At 34.2% G+C, this 21130-nt stretch overlaps 3 protein-coding genes across 5 annotated transcripts; all 3 read right to left on the reverse strand.

Annotated features, from left to right (window-relative positions):
- Window positions 1–219: 219 nt before the first annotated feature.
- LOC130654029 (glucosamine-6-phosphate isomerase 2-like) lies at window positions 220–3601 on the reverse strand. The gene is made up of 4 exons (XM_057456536.1): window positions 3462–3601; window positions 3080–3364; window positions 1943–2127; window positions 220–1169 (listed from the first exon to the last, which is right to left on the reverse strand). Exons 1-4 carry the CDS (start codon window positions 3583–3585, stop codon window positions 942–944), a joined length of 822 nt encoding a protein of 273 aa, XP_057312519.1. The 5' UTR covers window positions 3586–3601; the 3' UTR covers window positions 220–941.
- Window positions 3602–8348: 4747 nt separating this feature from the next.
- On the reverse strand, window positions 8349–9992 carry LOC130654027 (uncharacterized). Of its 2 annotated transcripts, none has more exons than XM_057456534.1 (2): window positions 9115–9992; window positions 8349–8969 (listed from the first exon to the last, which is right to left on the reverse strand). In XM_057456534.1, the coding sequence occupies exons 1-2, from the start codon at window positions 9803–9805 to the stop codon at window positions 8518–8520; spliced, it is 1143 nt and encodes a 380-aa protein (XP_057312517.1). In that variant the 5' UTR covers window positions 9806–9992; the 3' UTR covers window positions 8349–8517. The 2 variants fall into 2 exon arrangements, with proteins under 2 accessions (XP_057312517.1, XP_057312516.1); XM_057456533.1 differs by having other exon boundaries at window positions 8349–8972; window positions 9115–9971.
- Window positions 9993–12571: 2579 nt separating this feature from the next.
- LOC130654551 (uncharacterized) lies at window positions 12572–20369 on the reverse strand. 2 transcript variants are annotated; one of them, XM_057457163.1, is made up of 2 exons: window positions 20208–20369; window positions 12572–17630 (listed from the first exon to the last, which is right to left on the reverse strand). In XM_057457163.1, exon 2 carries the CDS (start codon window positions 17618–17620, stop codon window positions 14408–14410), a length of 3213 nt encoding a protein of 1070 aa, XP_057313146.1. In that variant the 5' UTR covers window positions 17621–17630; window positions 20208–20369; the 3' UTR covers window positions 12572–14407. The 2 variants fall into 2 exon arrangements, with proteins under 2 accessions (XP_057313146.1, XP_057313145.1); XM_057457162.1 differs by having other exon boundaries at window positions 20039–20367.
- Window positions 20370–21130: the final 761 nt, after the last annotated feature.

The raw sequence follows: 21130 nt of genomic DNA on the forward strand, positions 1-21130 counted from the left end.
TCCATAAATTACATTAAAAACGGTAAAAGTTACGAGGCAGAATGCGTTCTATGAATTGCATTAAAATGGTTAATGTTGTGAGACAATGTTCTGTAAATTACACTAAAACAGAAAAGTTTCTATAGCAAACATTTAGTCATCACATTTTGCATACTCAGATTAAACAGGTAAACAAAATCTCTTAGTGTATAATATTAGTAGAGGAAAACAAGAAACAAGTATTAAAAAACTTTTTTTAGTTTCAAATAAAATAAGCTGACAAAAACTGATATTTTTTGCAAGAAACTAATAACAGTAATAAAAATATAAATAGCTAAAATATAAAATCATAACTCTTTTCAAATTTTTTCTTCACATTCTCAATGTCAAATAAGAAAAGCCACACACCAATCTACACCACGCACTAGTTAAAAAAAATATACTTTATTCGTACTAATTTTTGTGTGTATTCATTTTCGTGAAAGAAAAAAAATTATTTAGGCACATTAATCTTCAATCAGATTTACCATGATTTTTGTGCTAAATTTTAAGCACTAACAATCTTTTCGGGGCAAATACTCAAAAGTTAGTATGCGCAAAAATTAGTATGAATACGGTATATATTAGTTTCATACTGAACATACCAAAGATTTTGTTCCACACGCATATATATTAAACAAAATCAAATCAAAAAAAGTTGTGATTATCACTCAATATTGCAAATCAAATTTTATTCCTTGTATCACAAAACAAAGCAAAAACAAAAAAAGAATTAAAGAAGTCCAGGATTTCTGTTTAACAAACTAATTTTACATTCTAAAAACAAATAGTAAAAGTGGAAGGAAGGCTCATAAAAACCTGGAAACAAAATTAATATATCAAACTAACTAAAATAAAATGGAAACTTGCTTAGAAAGCACATGTTCTCCACAATTTTTTTTTTCTGAGTATCACAAATGTTATCACTCATCCATGTGAACATCTTCAATTAACTTATTGTGCAGATCCATCAATCCTTTGAAATACTTGACAGTTTTCACTCTCAGTTCCAATGTAGCGTCTTCGTCACACACAAATATTGTATGCGCATGTTGTTGAAAGGCTGACACTGTCCACATGTGGTTAACACCTTCTTCAATAGCTTTATTTAAAGCAAGTGCCTTTCTTGCACCAGTGATCAAAATCATCACCTATAATAAGGAAAATACATAACATGTTCAATTTAAGCAGAACAGGAATTTAAATTTTTACTTAGAGTTTATTTCTTGAAGTAAAGAAAGCAACACAAAAAAGATCCAATGTTTTGTTTTTATTTTGTTTGTTTGCTTCTTTATCTTATAATATTCTGTGATCAAACCAGTTGCCTAGTATTCAAGCCCCTACACATGTTATAAGCTAACGCTTAATTAGGCAGAATAAACAACACCTTAATATTCGTATTACAGAAATTACATGCAAAAATTAATGTAAGAAAATATGCTTTAAAGAACAAAACTGACTGAGGAAAGTGACTTAAAAGCATCCATATTTTGTTCAAAACGCTTCACTTTACTATATATTTTTTCTTTATTATTTTCCTGTTTTTTTTTTTGTTTGTTTGTTTGTTTTTTTGGGTAGTAGGGCTTTGAAGTTGTATGACAAAAAATATACATGACATTTGTTCACATTTCTATTACTAAAATTAATGGGTGTAAAAATTAGTATGCAGGGTATTACCAGGATGGAATTGTTCTTCTGCAATATCGAAAGTTGTTACAACTGCTTTTGTCTTTTTTGATTACAAAGATTCAAGCATTTTTTTGGTGTTTTTTGCTTGCTATTTAAATGTTGCAGGATAAGCTAAGCACAAGTAAAAACTGGATAGATAAAGATGAAATTAAAACAGAACTTCAGCTTAGCAAATTTTGCAGAATACTTAAAAATTAGTGTGTCAAAAATAAACATTTTAAAAACAAGTACTAGCCTCTTTTGCATCCATTACAGTAGCAACACCAACGGTAAGTGCCATTTTAGGAACTTTAGATATATCATCATTAAAAAATCGAGCATTAGCAATTACTGTTTCCATAGCAAGTGTTTTCAAACGTGTTCGTGAAATTAAGGAGGATCCCGGTTCGTTAAAAGCAATATGGCCATCAGGTCCAATCCCTAAATAAACAACAATAAGATAAATATAAACAATGCAATCACAATGTAGATGATGATGATAAAGATGTGCATATTTTACATGGCTAGCCTCGCAAATTTTGAGGGATATAACCTGTCTATTATTTCCAGGAGGGGCCATGGCTTAGACGGGGAGTCCTAGAGTATTTAATACTCATTTTGAACTACACAGACCCAATTAGGATCCGCGCTCTACCAGACAACTCCCTGCAACATCCAACTGCCCACACAGTGTGCCATCTCCCTAATTTGCCTCACATGACTTGGGTTAACCCGGGGCTATGGTAACATTCACTTGCCCATATTGAATCACCGCCAAGGGGAAGAGTAGAAAAGTAAGAAAGAAAGTAGAAGTAGAAAAAGAAAGTAAGTAGAAGAGTAAGAAAAACAGAAACATATTTTCATTGTGGTTTAACGTAGATTAAACTGTATTCCAAACCTAATTCATGAAATTTTTGCACAGGTGCAAATTTTGCGGACCTATTTTCGCATGGGTAAAAATTTTGAATAAGGTTTAGTGCACATTTAATTTTTGCACACTCCTTAAAAGTTGTAGACCTCAATGCATTTCACATCTTTCAAAATTAAGACTTTTAACGTTTGGTTTTTTATAAATAAACCATTTTTGCATGGCTTATTGGCACTTAGAAGCTTTATCAATCTTAGACTTTTACCAACCAATCCTCATAACATTGGTGCTCTTTAATTAATAATTAATTATCTGCGAAGAAAAGTGTTCAATCTCTTATTTGCTCTTTGCAATTTTGTGAAAACTAATTTTTGTGTACAATCTGAAAAGAAATATTCCGCGCCATCAAACTGCACGAAAAATTTAGGCTCAGAAATTTCATGAATTAAGGTAATTATTATTACAAAAGCTGCTATAATTAGAAAGTGCTGAATAAACAATCCAAATGAGAATAGGGGAATCTACCTCCAACAAATAAATGTATTCCGCCAGAATCCTCAATCTTTTTCTCATAATCTTCACACTCCTTCTCTAGATCTTCTACATTACCATCTAGTAAATTAACATTCTCTGGATCAATGTCAATATGCTTAAAGAAGTTTGACCACATAAAAAAGTGATAGCTTTCTGGATGATCACGGGGAAGACCAACATATTCGTCCATGTTAAATGTCTTTACGTACTTGAAAGAGAGGTTACCGGCTTTGTAGAATTCAATCAACTTTTTATACATTCCAAGTGGTGTTGAACCTAAAAATTGTCACCAAGTAAATCGATAAATATCATACTATACAGTACCGAAAGCCATCACAATACCAATTTCAGCATTATTAAAAAAAAAAATCACCTGTAGGAAGCCCTAGCACAAAATACTTTCCTGGTCCAGGATTAAAATTCTTAATTCTATTTCGTACATACTTTGCTGCCCATTCACTCACATGTGTGTAGTTGTCATGAATAACAAGTCTCATGATGTTAATTTAAAATCTAAATATATTTGAAAATTGCCTCGATTAATCACAGAAAAGGAGGGGATCAACTTTTTACCATTCTATTCTTCTCTGCAAAAACATTCTATAAAGAAATCATACAGATATTTTTGTAGGAAGAAATATTAAAATATGATGTTTGACGATGAATAAACTTTTAAATAAAGACAGTCAACAAAACTGTCAACTAACAGCTCATCAGAAAATATAGAAAACACATATTTCAGTTGTTGATACTAACGTGACATCAAGCTTCCTATCAATTAACTACGTTAATTGTCTCTTCTAATTGAGGTTCATATTAAAAGAATACACATAGCAAGACTTTCATAAGCAAAATGAAAATATTACACTCTAATTTCATTTTAATTTTTTATTAGATAGACTAATATGGAATTATATTAACAGACTGCTTACTTTGTCTGAAACTTTATATACACAGATTTTTATGTTTAAGTATTAATTAAATTTTAGAGCAAAGTAAAGAAAAGGAGCAAAATAAATTTTAGGTTTTTATTTCATTTCTATTTTTCAAACAAAGTATTAAGACTAAAAGAGAAAGGGCTAAGGGTGAACACAGCAAAGTCTAAAGTCATGATTAGTAGCATTGCAGCCAAGTGTGACCTTGTAGTTGGAAAGTGGCCTTGTGAAGTTTGAAGGAAAGGGGTTGGTAGTAACTCAATTTTTTGTCAGACTTGCAAGCATTGGGTACATAAGAAGTGCAGTAGTATTGGTGGAAGGTTAAGAGCTGACATTCAGTTTGTATGCAAGCATTGGAAAGGTGAGATTATAGAGAATGAAGTATTTACAGCTTCAATGATGTACAACAGTGGCTCGTTAGAGATAGTTGAGAACTTCTGTTACTTAGGTGATATGTTGGGCAGTGAAGGGGGTGTTGGAAAAAGTGTTACTTGCAGGATAGGTTCTGCTTGGAAAAAGTTCAGAGAGTTACTTCCTTTGTTGACTAGCAGAGTCTTGTCAATTGAGTTAAAAGGTAGGTTGTATGAGGCCTGTGTAAGAAGTGTTATGTTATACGGTAGTGAGACATGGGCAGTGAAGCAGGAAGATCTTGACCGTTTAGAAAAGAATGATATGAGAATGGTTAGGTGGATGTGTAACGCCAGTCTGAGAGACAGAAAGAGTTCAGATGAGCTAAGAATTAGGCTAAGTATCCGTAGAATTAAAGATGTTATCCAGAAAAGAAGATTGAATTGGCTGGGGCACTTGGAAAGAATGGAGGGGGATAATTGGGTAAGAAAGTGTAGAGACTTGATAGTTCCTGGGGCAAAGCCCAGAGGCAGACCAAGAAAAACTTGGCAGGAGGTTATAAGGACAGACTTGATACAGAAGAAGTTGAGTTTAGATCTAACACAGTTTAGATCAGATAGGAAGAGGGTTCCCGTCCAACCCATGCTAGCATGGAAAACGAACGTTAAGCCGAGAATGATGATGATGATGAAAATTAAACAAAAGCAACAACATAAAAAATTAAAGAATATGGCTATTTTAAAGCTGCAAAAAAATGCAAAACACTTTTGAATACATAAAATTAGAAAAAAAAACTTATATTTACTTTTCATCTGTGCTTTTTATCAGTAATATTTTCATGATATTTTTTCTTTTTTTAAATATCTGATGTTCAACTTACAACCTCAAATTCATTCTTTTCGAGTCAAAGGGAGAGTAGCAACTTTGTTTTTGAGGGTTTACTCTGAAATGCACATGTGAAATGCACAAAGCTGGGAAAGAAAGTTAATAAAAAATATCATAAAAAAGTATATTTTTTTGTATTTTTTTATCATAACATCTATATTATAATGCCCGTATACGTCTGTCCATCCGTCCGTCTGTCACGCATGGTAGCTTAGCTGCGCAGGTAGCGAGAGGCACGCAATGCGGTATAAAAAGGACGGGCGAACCCGTGGATTTTTCCACGGGCTAACGATCATTAAAAATTGAACTGTAATTTTATACATAATACTCAAAATAAATTGATATTTGTTTGATAATACTCTCAATAAATGTCCCTAAAAGAAAAAACAGGTCGAAATCAAAACATCACAAAAACATATTGCGCAAGAATGTTTTTTTACCCCCATTTTACCCCCCCCCCCCCTTCTTGACCATAAATTTTCTTAACTGGAAAGAAGCATCAAGAAAAAAAACAAATTTTCAGAAATTTAGATTAAAACAAAACAAAATACTGTGACAGAATATTTATATACTGCCCTAGTAAATTAAGAAACTTTTTCCAGTTTCTTCAGTTCTTCATTAACAGACAAAATTTATGTAGTTCATACAAGCTACTTTTAAGCAACAGATGGTTACATATAAATAAATTATGCAGTAACAAATATATTTCCTCTTGTTGTTACATATTTTATCATAAACATTGAAAACTTATGTTTCCACATTGAGCACGACTATAGGCCTAAAACTCTGTAAGAGATCAATGATTCTCCCTATTTGCGTTTTTTGTATATATACTTTTATATGTTCAGTTTGTTTTTGTTTATTGTGTGATACATATAGCGTATATATATATTTGTCAAGTTTTGTGTACATAAGTTTCTTGTTTCTCAGTGTTTGGCATTTTTGTGATTTACGTATTGAGACATGAAAGAAAAGTTAATATTCAAAACTTCCGTGTCAGTAACCCCCTTACTTTCTACTGCTATTAGTTGCGGTAACATAACACTTTTTAATTTCTTTTTGCATTTTTTCATATATATATATACATAAAAATAACAAACATTATGTTTCTTACATTGAGGCTAAGATTAATAAAGACACTTTTAATGATAACTTATATTGGGAGCTGAAAAAGTAAATTGATAGATTGACAGAGATCTGGATAAATTTTTTTTTTAATTTTCTAAAAAAATGTCTAAAACAGGGGTCTGATCCATATACACTTTTAGAAAATGTCTTACAAAGTTAAAGAACATCCAGGTTGAGAGAGATAGATAAAATATACATATTTTACATGACTAGCCTCACAAATATCAAGGGATATACCTTGTCTCTATTATCTCCAGCAGGAGGGGGCATGGCTTAGATGGGGAGTCCTAGAGTTTTTAATGCTCATTTGAGGTATTAGGGTCTGTTCTACCAGACAACTCCTTGAAACATACATCCAACGGCTACATGGCTTGGATTAACTCGGGGCAATGGTAACATTTACTTGCACATATTAAATCACTGGTAAATCGAACCCTGGTCTCTTGCAAAAGCGCGAGAGTTATAACCACTAAGCTATGGTGTCAATGAACTAAGCATCTTAGCTATGTTTTTAATATCTTTTTTGTTGCATCATGTCCATCATGTTGATTTAATGTTAAGCAAATTATGGGGCCAATTATGTTGTCCGAAAGGAGCAAAATATTACTTATGCAAGGTAGATTATTATTTTAAACTGGTTTGGATTCTGTCTAAAAGATTGAGAAAAAGATGTGAGTAAGTGGGAGAATCAGGAATTCAGCTGTTTTAGTTGAGATTACTAGCAGGGTATAGCTATATATACTTTCCAACTCAAGGTTCCATAAAACAGGGGGTTCAAGAATTTATTTAACTGACTCCCTGGGGGAGGTGGGGGACTTTGTTTTTACCTACTCTGAAAAAAGTACTTTTTTAAGTCTCTTGTGGAAATGGGGAGAGTTGGCAAATTTCTGCAGGTCTGGCTCCTACTTGCAGCTCATAGACAGAACGATATATAATAATAAAGAATATTGTATACGTGTAACTAGCCCGTAAAAGTTACCAACCTGTTTATCTAGCTATAGCTGAGAAGGCTGCACTGTCCAAAGCAAAGACTTGCTGGGCCTTTTAGCTCAGCACCTCTACTTGTAACAATAAACGGATTCAACATAGTTTAGATGAATTATGTTTCTACTACGTTCAACAGTTATCAATTCATAAAAAACATTACAAATTATACCTAAAGAAGAGGATAGAAATCTTCAAAACGGAAAAAAACTGTATTTAAGAACGGACAACGAACAACAACGGACTGAGAGACAAGATAAATACAACCCCTCAAACCCAGATTCTTCGGCGTTTTTTCTTTTTATCAGCAGGAGCGTCTAACGACAGTGGGCGTTTAAAAGAGAAGGCGTTTTTTAATAAACTTTTATAATTTAATGGTTTATAAACACATAATTATTCCTCATTATTATGCATCATCATCATTACTATCGTCATCGTACAGCTGGGTACAACAACAATCATATTTCAATCATTTTAAATAAACTTTCTGATGATCTTTTCGGTTAAATTCAACATTTTGCAATTTGATTTAAATAAATGTCCCTCTAAAGGAAGCGTTTCATACAAGACGCCCATCAGAGGTGGCATTTTATTACATAATCGAGCGAAATGAATATAAGTTAGGATTTGTATGGGGGAAGGGGGATAAAATTATAAAATGACAATCTAGTTGGGCGGCGCGCATTCTTCTAGGAAAAAGTGAGCAATTGCCTCTACCCACCACCCTTCCTAAAAAATGATTACTTTTTTTAATGAATGTTGTGAATCATAAATCTGATTATTACTTTTCTTTTCTTTTTTTGTTTAGAATCACTCGATATAAGTGATTTACTTTTTAATATACACATTAGAAACTTATTTTCACAAATAAAGAAAAATATTGCAATTTTCGAAATTAACTTATATATTCTTCTTGAAAGACGTGGCTTTGGCAATTAATAATCAACGTGAATTTTCTTCTCTTAGGATAAACCACGAGGTAGACCAAAATTTCAGTAAAACACAGAGCCAAAACGTGCTCAATAAACTTTTACAATAATAACAAAGATATTCTAAGAATGTCTAAAATTATTTTTGTTTTTCTTGCTTATTGTTCGAATAAACTCTTGCCTACAGTATTTTCACCTGAAATGTATGTAACACAGAGCGTCAGTTCGGCCATGGTGCAGTCGGTTGATATGAAGGGTTGTAGGGAGGTTGTGAGAAACTCATGCTACTATCCAAGCTGCCATGTCTTTCAGGCTTTGGAGCTAATGTTGGAGGCGCTCCCGGATTGGGTTGTTGATACATGCTGTCCAAACTGTATGGCTGGTGAAAGTAAGGCTGATCACGTGGTGGAAAAACTGGCTGAATATTGTTTTGATAAACGGGCATATTAATGTTTACCAATTGTTGTCCTGGAAATTGATTATCTGAAGTTGAACAATATCCTGCATTGTTCGGATTGTCGAACGGCGCACCAGGTTGTACAGGAGGTCCAACGCTAACGGGAGATTGTGATGCAAAGCCAGCAGGAGATTTCGGTGCAATGCCAGCAGGAAGCTGTGGTGCAATTGGAGAATCAACATTGTCCGCAGAAGATGTCTGATTTGTTGTACTACCTTCTAGGAGAATATTAAATCAACTTAAACGCGTGACGCAAATATTCCGAATCACAACGTATGACTTCTTTTAATAGACCTATTTATCGAACTAGAATCAATGGTAGCATAGCAAGGAATTTTAATATTATAAGTAAATACTTACCTTTATATTTGCTCTTGTATCTAACAAATCGGTCATACTCCACTTGTGTCAACTTCGGTAAATCAGATCGAGTAATTGAAAATAAGTCATCAACTTCGACCACTCCTAGTCTTTCAAATGTACCTTTATGTTTCTTTATTTTCGCTTCTGTTGTAAAAGCTGATAAATTCACAACAGCTGCTTGAGAGCATGACTCGACAACTCCAGCCTCGGGTGCTTTGTGGACTTTTTCAATGTATCTCTTAAAACGAAATAGTTCGACTTTTTTTGGCAACATTGTTGCTAAGTCCGAGTAATTTATCCACGGCAGATCATCGAATTCCACCACTCCAAGTTTTTTTATTTGCTTAGTGACGTGTTGGAGTTTGGAAAGAATAAAGAAATTATCCAGAGAAACAGGTTGTCTTTTTGATTCTGCTTGTGTCAGTACTTTTCGATGAAAATAATCAAGATATCTTCTCACCCTCTGCTCTTCTACATGTAAAAATCCAACTCGCACAGAGAGATCCTGTAAATCTTCCGTTTCTGCGCATTTTAACTTCTTTAACTTGCTGCTGTAATGAGTAAGGTTGGTTATCTTTAAAAAATCTGCCAAAGATGGCAAAACTGTTCCCATATTTTGACTGCCTGAAAACGGATCCACAATCCTTTCTTGGCGTTTGTGAATCTTTTGAACTGATGGGAATTCCATTACACAAAATTATCCTTCTTAATCTTTTTTTATTACTTATAACTTAATACTAGCAGCACAATGCCGCGTTTTAAAAATAAGATTTTCTCTATTGACTATGTCCGCTCTTAAACAATAGTTTACTCAGAATATTAATAACGTAATACAATACTATCTTATGGATCGTAGATAATCAATAATATGTTCACAGTTAACGAACTCAATACTGGTAATTAATCATTCTCATTCCCAGAGCTCTCTGAGATAAACCTAAGTTATAATTTTAAAGAGCCTAGGGTCGAAAATGGGATTTGCTAATAAACAGAAATCAGAGTTATCGAAAGTTACAAGTTCGTCCCCAGTACTTTTTGTACATTTGAAATGTGAAGAAAGGCAAGTAATCAGCATAAAGGGGGCATTTAACGTGCTTATGAGAAAGTATTAGGGAAGGTACACTTTCTTTACCTCGAAAATTACATTCACATTTCCACTGTTGAAGTGCGTCAAAGTCACAATTAAAGAAGTATGTTCGGTATTATGGCCGGTAACAGAAAATATTTTTTTATTTAGCATTTCTGATCTCTATATAAATAACCTTATCCTGTCTGTTTGTGCGCGAGGAAAAAGTAGTGCTATGGAAACACGAATGGGATTTATAATTTATTTTGCCTCCATTTCGTGGTTTTACGGAAGCTTTCGTTTAATTTAAACTCTTATATAAAAGTCATGGGTAGTTAGTTTTCTCGATGCAGTTTTCTTTGTTATAAGTAAGTACGCGGTCAAAGTTACGGACAATTAACATTGCGTTGTCTATTTCGTTAAAACGTTTTAATTATTCGCGCCTAATTTTTTTTCAAAAACAAGTTTTATGATAAGAAGAAGAGAACAACAAATTTTAGGAAAATTTTGTATGCGAATTTTTGTTTCTTCTAAACATGAATTCGGAAGTTATTTCATAAATTTTGTTTCAAACAAGTTAACGGTGACACAAAATGGTATTTCTCAAAAGAAAAACATGAAGTCAAATCTCTACAAAAATTAATCGATTCAGTAGACTCTTTAACTCTAATTTCTATTACTCGAACTTCTTCTTAACCCGAACGGTTCTTCTTTACAGTGAAAATAAATCCTCATTCATATGTTACTCTCCTATTATTCTAATCTCCGTAACTCGAATACCATCTTAATTCGAACAATTGTTTTTTTCACATAGTGCATTTTCTTTCTATAAGTCGAGCATTATGAAATATTACAATGACAATTGAACAACACAATTGTGGCGCGTATTGAAACAATGTTATCTTTGTGACATGTGACAGGGGTCTTACATGATTCGAATGTCAGCAGTCGATCGACACAATTGTTCACACTTCGTGTATCGAGAAGCATTGTTTAAGTCATGCAAAGTATGGTATAGTGTACTTTATGAACCGTACTGAATAGCCATATATGCAAAAATTGCACAAAATAAATTAACTTTCTATTACGCGAACACTTTATTACTCGAACGGTTTTTAATCCCCGTCGTGTTTTAATTAGAGTATGGTACTGACCACAATATTTATAGAGGGAAGCTGGTTTTGCGAGAAAACAGAGCTATTTGCAATGTATTGCAATAAGGCAATACATTGCAAATCTTTTATTTAGAAAAAAACTAAAAAATACAGACAAACCTATGACCAGAATCATTTATACGACCCATTATTGGGCGTGTCTGTTATAAAGAGATCAGTTCTGAGGATAATGCAAACTGGGAGTTTGAAATAAGGTCCACATGAGTTGTCCTCTGCATATAGTTTGACAGTGATTTTATCCGTTCCCAAGTAAAGTGCCTGTTTGTAGAGAGGTATCGGAATAAACGCCCAGTCTCTATTTAACGCCCGTTTTCAGACAAAAAAAATAGAAACGGTTAAATTTAAAATAATTTAAAGTGGGTAGTTCATATGTTTGTTAAGAGGCTCTACCAAAATTTGCCAAACAACGACGAAACAGTTTTGTTTCCTCAGGTAAGTAATATTTGTAGGAGGAAATTTCTGGGTTTCTTCATTTCACTGATTTTACGAAAATAAATAAAAAATCTTACTTCTTACATGCATGCGATATTTCCGCATCCTTTCTTATACCTACAACTTCTCAAGAAAGTTCAACCTAGCTATGTCCTTTAAATACTCTAATTACTAACCAGTTTCTATAGACAATAGTAAGTTTTCGCCAATCTGGCGATTTTTCCCCGAGCATAATTATAATCTGTAAAATTTTCTCCAGGGTCTCCACTCCATTATACCCTTGTTTCTCTGACATTCTTTACAATTTCAAAAAAGATTTCGTCTGAACTTGATGACATTTAACTTATTTCTTTTTCTATTTTTCGGCTCGCATAGATATTTTATTGAAACCTTGATTATCCACGTAAATTTGATACAGGCATATTGATAGTACGAAAGTCAAAAAATGTGATTCTTTTAAAACAGATTTGTAATTTCATACTTGCAATATTTTGTAAAAAAATTAATATTTTTGATTGAACGTTTACACCCAAAATTCTTCACGTTTTCCTGAAATATCAGAAAAATGAAAGAAATCTTAGAAAAATCCCGACTTAATCGCATTGAAAACACGCGAAATTTACGTGAAATGTACTGCCCTCGATGTACTAAAATACAGGGGATGAAGTGTCACATCACAACAGTTAACATGCAATGGAAAATAACGTCATGTGTGACGTTGTGTGTGTGTGACGTTGTGAGTGTGACGTTGTCAGGATCAACGATTTTAACAACAATAATATTTTTAAGTCATCAAGGTTGATTACATTCAACATAACGTCTTATTTCCAAACTTAAATATACTTCCATAAATTATTACATAAAAAGTAGAAGCAACGAGTCCGTTTTTTTAAAGATTGTACTGACAAATACGAAATTGGGAGACTTACGATATAATAGTACCTAAGGGAGCAAATCATTTGCAGGAAAATTTGTGCGGAACTTATTTCTGTGGACGAATGATCCGAAAATGTTTTTCGTTTTTCGGAGTATATTTATGCGAATGACTATAGTACCAAAATTTTGCGGAAATACTTAATTCCGGGGATGCTGAAACTTCAATAATTTTTGTAGAAACAAAACTAATATTTTGTCGAACATAACTTTCAGAAATAAATATATATTCAAATGAACAACGAAAACCTCAACGGCTACAAAAAATTAAAGTACGAAGAAAAAAAATTCCGGTAGATGTTTTTTGAAAATGACCGCGAATGCGAATTTTATAATTTTTGCGGAATAAATCCGTAGAAATAACTTCCGCGAATGAATGTTTCGCGAAATTTTTTCGGAAAATAATTTGCCCCCCCTTAGGTATAATTCTGAGATTTTGATAAAAGCAATTAAAATTCGTTATACGGAAATATAATAAAGTGCTGATGTTTGCATAATTTAGTCAAATAAATTATCATTACATAATATGTTGCAAGCCTAATAATCGCATTGCATCATGGGTACAAATAAAATATACTTAAAAAAGGATAAATACTGAATATAGAATAAACATTTATATATAGTAGACAAATAAGATGTACAATTAACTTGAAGTTTACATAAAATACAAAAAATAACAACACGAACAAATAATTAGAAACAACCTCGGACACAGTCTTCTAATTGTCTCTCTGATATAACAAACTGAGATTTTTAATAGCACGACGGAGAAATTGCAATAAAAAAATTAAATTACATAATATAATAATCCGTATAAATATACGACTGTTTTTTTTTCACTTGATGTATGCTTTTTTTTATAGGCAACACAAAATGTTAGCGAAGTTGCTTAACTTCTCTCTTTAAAGGGTAATTTCCACTGCTACAATTAATTGTATAAAATTGTATATTCTTGTACAAGATATTGTACAGATGTAACCACGATGTACAATATATTATGACTTTGAAGGTCAAATTTTTTTAAATCAAATCAGTCCAATTTGAAAACTAGTAGCAGGTTCCTATAGAATCAATGTTAAAAGAATTGAACATCTCTTTTGTATTCTTGCGCATTTAAGCATTATCAAAACAAAAAGTGTAAACTATTTATATCCTTCTTGTATATAATTGCACGGAATTGTACACCAGTTACTACAACAAATTGTACGATAATGCGTAAAATAATTGTGGCAGTGGAAACTACCCTTTACACTGTCGCTTAATTGTTATTCGTCGAGTATCTACTTGTGACGTTTCATTTTTCGTGTAAAACTTATATGACATTCAGAACAAGATATTTTTGAGAAATAATATCTGTCTTTTTTTCTTTCGCCCTCCTAGAGTCTCGTGTTGGTTATAAAATATTTCTTATAAGTAAAACGTATATTCTGTCTGAAAAAATTACCATATTAAAATTTTAAATTGCACTATAAGACAAACTTGTAAGTTTTTTACTGAGCCTTGTACACGGCTACTATCACACTAAATACCTTCTCGTTCTCAAAAAAAAAAATGTCTCGGTAAATAAAATACTTAAACTATTATAAAATTAGCAAAATAATATATCTTTATATATCTATAATATAATCGAGCTACATACATTACGTATTTACAAAATATAAAGTTTTATCCGCAATAATCCGTGCTACTTATGATTATTATTTCTTTCCCCTTCTCCACCTTCGTCGCCACTATTTGGTGAACATAAATATAGATCTAACAGACTTTTACGAGAGTCTTTATCGATAGCTGAATGAGCTTTGAAATTGAACGATTTTAGCTTTTCTTCCTTCGCCACAACACTAGATGTGTCACTTGACTTGTTCGCTTCATTCACTTCATTTTCTGGTTTGTGACAATCGGAACTGTTCGGACGGCAATCCGAAGAAGAAACTTTCGGTAACGGATCACTCTGGTGTTTCTTTACTTCTATATAACTTGGTCGTATCTTAGCCATAGATAAGTCATCCTCGCTTTTTTCGCTGTCGCTCTCATCATGCTCGTTCTGCGCATCGTATTCCAGTTTCGGTACTACTCCGATCAAGCCCTGTTCAACCCCATCTCGAAAGCTCATTCGGCTAGGGACCTCGTATTTCTCGTAATGTCGGTTATGTATACTGCGTTGATGACGTCGCCACTCGGACTGATCCCGATACAATTTCCCACAGTCGTGGCACGGTATTCCAATACCTAAATGACGACGGACGTGTCTTTTTAGAGAGTGACGATGCGCGAATCGATCGCCACAGTATTCACATTGGAACGGGCGTGGCAGCATACAGTAACCAATATACTGGGCATCTTGAGTATTTGCTTCGTTCCCCTGATGTGTTTTCGTTATATCATCTGATTTCAACAATACTTGATTTGAGCTGGGACCTAGATGGTGCGTTGATGGGACTGCTTGAGAAGGAAAATGATTGTCTCGTACAAACGGATGAAATTGCGAAGCTGGTTTAATGCGGGGATGATCGGAAGATGTCAAAACTTTGTCTTTGTTTTGATGGGTTTGAAATTTATCTTCGTTTTTTTCTTTAATGTGCCTATTCTCTTTTGGCACATCAACATCATTTTTGTCGGATCTATCTGATTCAGATAACTCATCATCACTATTCCCAGGCTTGCACTCTTCTTGTTGGATACCATGCACTAGCTCTTGGTGTTGCATCAAACATTTATGATATCGAAAAGCTTTGTCGCAGTGTTTACATTTTAAATCAACAAGTTCCTCGAAACAAGTTTGTTTTTTAGCATGCCGCACAAGAGAATCCTTTCTTGTAAATCTTTGTCCGCAGTTTTCACATATAAAAGGTCGAAACTTGCCATCAACACCAGGAGTAATGGCTTCTACGGTATCACTAGTTAAATGAGGGTTTGAGATAACTTGGTTAGATTGTAAAGGATACGCTAAGTCACGTTGTTGCGTGTACTGCTCTGAAGACGATGCCGGAGGTGCGTATACATTCTGAGGCACTTGAATGGTAGCGGGTCCAAGCGAGGTTTGATAGCTCTCTTTCCCTTTCATCTGCGACGTGACGTATTTTGGGTAAGTGTGATCATTATCATCAGATGAACTGGAATCGCTTACTGAAACTTTCGATCTCTGATATTCGTCCTTATTCCGATGCATATGCTGGTCTATGTCATGATCGTCCCCAGGCTCTGAAACTTCATTTTTTTCCTTGTGCTTCCTTAAATGCGTTAAAAGATATTCAAAGCGTGGAAATTCAAGTCCACAGACTTTACATTGGTGAGCCCTAGGAGGCTCATCCTTGCCTGCAGATGCTTCAGGATTTAAAAATCTATTGTCATAGTACTGCTTGGAACTCATTGCATTGTTCGTATACTCGCTAAGGTTAATACTCTCGTTGCCACGTGAGAACTTTTCTCTATATTTTGGAGAAAGCTGTTTTGATGAAAAACCCGTCTCTATTTTTCTATTTTTTTGTAAAGATTCTGAATCATCATACATCACTTTGGTTTGTGAATCGGAGTATTCTCTTTTGCGGCTAACTTCGTTATCCCGGGTAACCATAAGTTTTCCAGGATTGTTAACAAACGTAACATCTTTTCGCACGTGACCTGTGGGTGAATACTTCAGTTCCATTGCTCGGGGTTGGACCATACGTTCGTGGTAGTGTCCTGTTGCAGAAGAATGTGAAGGAGGCGGCACAAAGCTTGGTTGGTTTCCATAAAACATTGTTTGAAGACCTGGAGGCATAGGTCGGTATGTTTGTTCCGGGGGAATAAAGGGCCGTGAAACACGAGCTATATGCTGTTCGTTCACTACATAATGAGTAGGGTAATGGCTATATATCGATTGTTCATGATTCTCAATTCTTGGAAGAATGGAACGATGTACAATAGAAGGGGTGAAGGCAATGTTCTTATGTTCCATTTTAAAATGACCTTGCAATTCAAACATTTCTGAGAACACTTTGCCACAGATGTTGCAAACAATAGCAGATTTCCCGCTGCATGTTCCTTTCTTTAAATGTCTAGTAACTGAATCTTTTCTCGTAAATCTGGCTCCACAATTCTTGCAAAAATAAGGCTGGTATTTTTTGTTCATGTCAGAGCTGTCTATACTCATTGCTTGCGTTGAAGACATCGAAGCTCCAAGAGGAGAGGGTCGACTATAAAAAGTTGGAATTTCAATATTTTCCTTTCCACTGCTACTCGGCATATGATTCTGTTTCACAGCATTCAAAGCGCTGTCAACTTTAATGACTATCTGTGTATCTACACCAACGTTAGATGCAGATTGTTTAACATCGTTTTCTTTCATTTGACTCACTTCATTCTGATCAATTCCAATTAGGGCTTCAGTTTCAGCGTCCCCTTCTTCTTGCGCAATATTCTGGCCTTGGTCTTCCCCGATTAGATAATCTAGTTCTGATGATTTAGACAAGTCTCGTTCTGTTTCTGCAATATCGTCTTTTTCTCCACTCTTTTCAATGTCAACTGACCTTCTTTCAACTGTCTCTATCGCGTTGCCTTCCGTAGAGTTCTCGTCATCTGGAAGAGATTCTTGTTTGGAGGTACTATCAGGGGTTTCATGAACACTGGTATTTTCATTAGCTCTTCCGCTGGAAGAGTTGTTTCTGCTTGAAGGCAGAAGAGCTTCCGAAGGCGTCTGAACAAACGCGTCTTCGGAATATACGCGATAAGCGTCGCATAGTTGTTGGTGAGCCTTTAACTCAAAATGGTCTGAACACATCTCACCGCAGTCATCGCATTCAATCTCCACACCAGTGTGTTTTCGATTATGTCGTTGCCATGAATCTACTTGATAGAAATAAGTGTTGCAATAGTAGCAGCAGTACCTTTTCCGTCCACGCAATCGCGAGTTCTCCATTGTACACAATCTAAAAAATAAATATGAAGTAAGGAATCTAATTAAACAGAAAACTATGCTGAATAAAAAAATATTGTATATCTTTCTTATAACAAAGTACAAAGAACCGTTTTCCTTGTGGTCTGGCTGTTTCTACTATTGTGCATATATGCATACCCTTAACTTATGTATGCAATAAGTGAATTGCGCTTTTTCCCAGCAGCTTACTTAAACAAATGTTTCATAAAAAATATACACAATTTGTGATTATTTTATTGGTGAATCAATAGAGTGGTTTTTCAGATGATTGTGTGGGATTTATCCAATCAATGAAAGATCTCATATTGACAGGGTAGGTTCTCTCTAGACTGTCGTGTGACATGTTAAATTTTGTGGCGCGTGCAATAAAAATGTGTGCGCATACACCAGAGCAGTTAATATAAATAACAGACCACTAATCAAGGAATCTAGAAAAATTAACTTATATGCTGGCATTCATGCAGCTTGTGGTAAAGAACATATATGGTAAGCCAAGAAACTTAATCTCCGTGCTGTATGTTATAATCCTAAGAAAATCTATAAACTAGTATAAATGTTTCCTATTTAGTCCTGTTTTTTCACCTAAGGCATACTCACACCCTACTAAATTTTATAAACAGCTAGGCATCCAGCATACACCAACACCTGTTACACAAATTTCTATATTACCATTCACATTTATTGATATCCCTTTACTAACATTGTGTGCCTATTACATGATACCCTTTAGGATTAAGTCTAGGATCTACATAACAATATTGATTTGTAATTTAATTGACACGTGTCTTCTACTCCAGATCCTGCATTTTAATTCTCTTTAACAATTTCAAAAGTCATGTCTACTTCTTAAGAAATAAGCAAAGTTTGAACCATTTATCAGCTACATCAAGGGCAAGTTGGCTAATATATGCTACAGCTACTTTAATCATAAGCTTAAGAAATAATTCCAATAGGTCTTGCAAATCATGGGACTGGGATATTTCAAAAAAAATTTGTTTGATCACTTCCCCTGTTTTCAAGCAATACTTACAGATTTGTCTTCATAAATAGTGTATAAAACCATAAATTTATGTAATTAAAACATCTGCCAACCAAACAAACAACTGCACTAAAATACAATCATACCTTCAAATATTTGGTGGTAAGTTCACCCAGCTACACCTTTTTTGTGATTTTCAAGTCAAGCACAACGGTGGTCATTTTTTATATCTATTGTTATCTCAGGTAATTGATTATAATGTTATACTTTTTCTGTAAGTCCAATGATTTGAGAATGTTTTCTAATGAATATTTCAATTTTTAAAATATTTTTGCTAGTCATCAGAAAGCAACAAAGCATGTTGGATCTAGCTTATTTGTCCACTAACAAATATTTTTTCTTCTTGTCATACCCCCTGAACGGTCTGCGACAGATAGCGCTACGATAATAAAAGTTTGAAATGACCGATACGTTGATGATATGGATATATGAGGTTAAATATGTTTTTTCATGGAGTCGGCGAATTATTACGCTGCCTACATAATATATAAACAACAAATGTGGAAATAGATAGATAGATGTGCATATTTTACATGGCTAGCCTCACAAATATCTAGAGATATACCCTGTCTATTATTTTCAGGAGGGCCCATGGCTTAGATGGAGAGTCCTAGAGTATTTAATGCTCTTTTTGGGCTACGCAGACCCAATTAGGGCCCGCGCTCTACTAGACAACTATAAATAAATAATGAAAATAAACAACTAAAACTTAAAAAGAGAGGTTGATGGTTACCAAAAATCAATCCCAGCTCTATTTAATTATTTTTTCTTAAAATAAAGTTATAGTTAATAGCCAATTCATATTATGTGATTGTTCTTTTTTGGCTGGGAAAGGCGCACAAATAGAATAAACATTCGCAGCACACATCCGTAAACCTTTTTGAATGTTTACATTTTCCGCAATATGCCCTTCTCTAACTCTAATAACCGTGTGACAGGCAGAAAGATGCAGAGCTTGCTAAAGAAAGGTCTTTTTCAGCCCACTTCCTTCTACACAGAAACACTGTTGAGGCTTTAAACTATTATTGAGTGTAGCTAGATGGATAACTTGCAATTGACCTATATATTCATATAAAGTAGTAATGATAACTTCGTGCGAAAATAAGGACCTTACTTCACCTTGCGCCTGCAAAATTTTGCCTGTCTTGCAATTGTTAAAGCCAAAAGGGCTAACGGGAAAATGTAAACATTCATAAACAAAGGTGTAGAGCTATAGTTAGCTAGTTCCAATTTAAGACAAAAAGGACATGTTGATGCTGTGTGAAAAATAAATTTGAGAACACATTCTGTTTTGATAAACTTTTTAAAATATAAGGAGAGCTAGATAGCCAAATGAAACTACTAAAAGCATTATCACTTACCCGAGTCGGAGTTAAAGCCGCACGAAAACAATTAAGAATTCTAAATTTCTTTTACTGTTGGCTACACACTCAACGTTCAAAAATTGTCGTATGAACATAACAGCTGCAGCTTTTCAAAAAAATCCCAAGTTAAAAACACCCAATGGAGTCAAAACACCTCTTGACTCACCATAGTTCCACACCGCCATAGCCGGCGTTAAAAAAGTACAGCAGCTTACGGATGCATTGTTGTTTTCACAAATTTTCCTTTGATCAACCCGCCATTTGTAAACCAATAAATAGGACTAATCTCGCTTGCCCGTGTGAAAAATGTTTGAGCAAATTCGGGAATCCCCTTGATAGTCAAGACCATTCTATTATATAGAGAGCCAAGAATCAAAGATGATATTTTTTCGGCGAGTTACTTAGAAAACAATGGTGAAAGTACTCGATCACAATGTGTGGGGGCCAATGGGGTGTGTGACATCTGTTTTACTTCTATTTATTTTACTTTTTCTTTTCAATTCAGAAGGGCCACACGATATGGCGAAACAGCTGCATCTCGCAATTGTTAAAGTAAACGCCTTAATCTAGCATGCATGATATCAAAATCAAAAATATGAATCATCATGAATTTATTATTAATATTAATAATATGAAAAATTATTTTTGACGATTCAGAACATGATGTTGTCTTGCAAAAATTCAGGTTAAAAATTTAATTAGGTTATTAATGGCGGTCACTTTTCTAGCTAACTCAACCTCGTCCCCAGGTGTTTGAAATTCCCCGTACAAAAACAAAAAAGCTCTAAGGCTGCGGCTCAAGTTTTTAGGGGCCTTTATTTTAGAAGTGGCCAGTAGTGGACGGGGGTTATCAAATGACGTGTGGTTACAAACAGTTACAACATAATCCTGATAATTCGAACCCTCTGATAACTTGTTAAACTTTCAAACTGTTCGAAATACGAATTGCCTGTTGACAAAATCTTATTTCCAGGGCGTATCAGTAAACAAAAAAGAAAAATCACACGATTTTCTTAGTTACACGGAAAATTCAAGTTATAGAGTTACCTACTCTCGATAACTTAAACACCGGATAACTCGAACTTTCAT

This window comes from Hydractinia symbiolongicarpus, chromosome 8 (assembly GCF_029227915.1).
Source record: "Hydractinia symbiolongicarpus strain clone_291-10 chromosome 8, HSymV2.1, whole genome shotgun sequence".
In the NCBI taxonomy this organism is placed as follows: domain Eukaryota; kingdom Metazoa; phylum Cnidaria; class Hydrozoa; order Anthoathecata; family Hydractiniidae; genus Hydractinia; species Hydractinia symbiolongicarpus.

Bases quoted from the DNA above. Each gene is read 5' to 3' on its own strand.
- LOC130654029 (XM_057456536.1), bottom strand. From the start codon at position 3,585: ATGAGACTTGTTATTCATGACAACTACACACATGTGAGTGAATGGGCA. The intron at 3,365-3,461 runs GTGATTTTTTTT...GACAATTTTTAG, and splicing joins TGTGCTAGGGCTTCCTACAG to GTTCAACACCACTTGGAATG. The intron at 2,128-3,079 runs GTAGATTCCCCT...TTGTTTATTTAG, and splicing joins AATACATTTATTTGTTGGAG to GGATTGGACCTGATGGCCAT.
- LOC130654027 (XM_057456533.1), bottom strand. From the start codon at position 9,805: ATGGAATTCCCATCAGTTCAAAAGATTCACAAACGCCAAGAAAGGATT. The intron at 8,973-9,114 runs GTAAGTATTTAC...ATATTCTCCTAG, and splicing joins ATACAAGAGCAAATATAAAG to AAGGTAGTACAACAAATCAG.
- LOC130654551 (XM_057457163.1), bottom strand. From the start codon at position 17,620: ATGGAGAACTCGCGATTGCGTGGACGGAAAAGGTACTGCTGCTACTAT.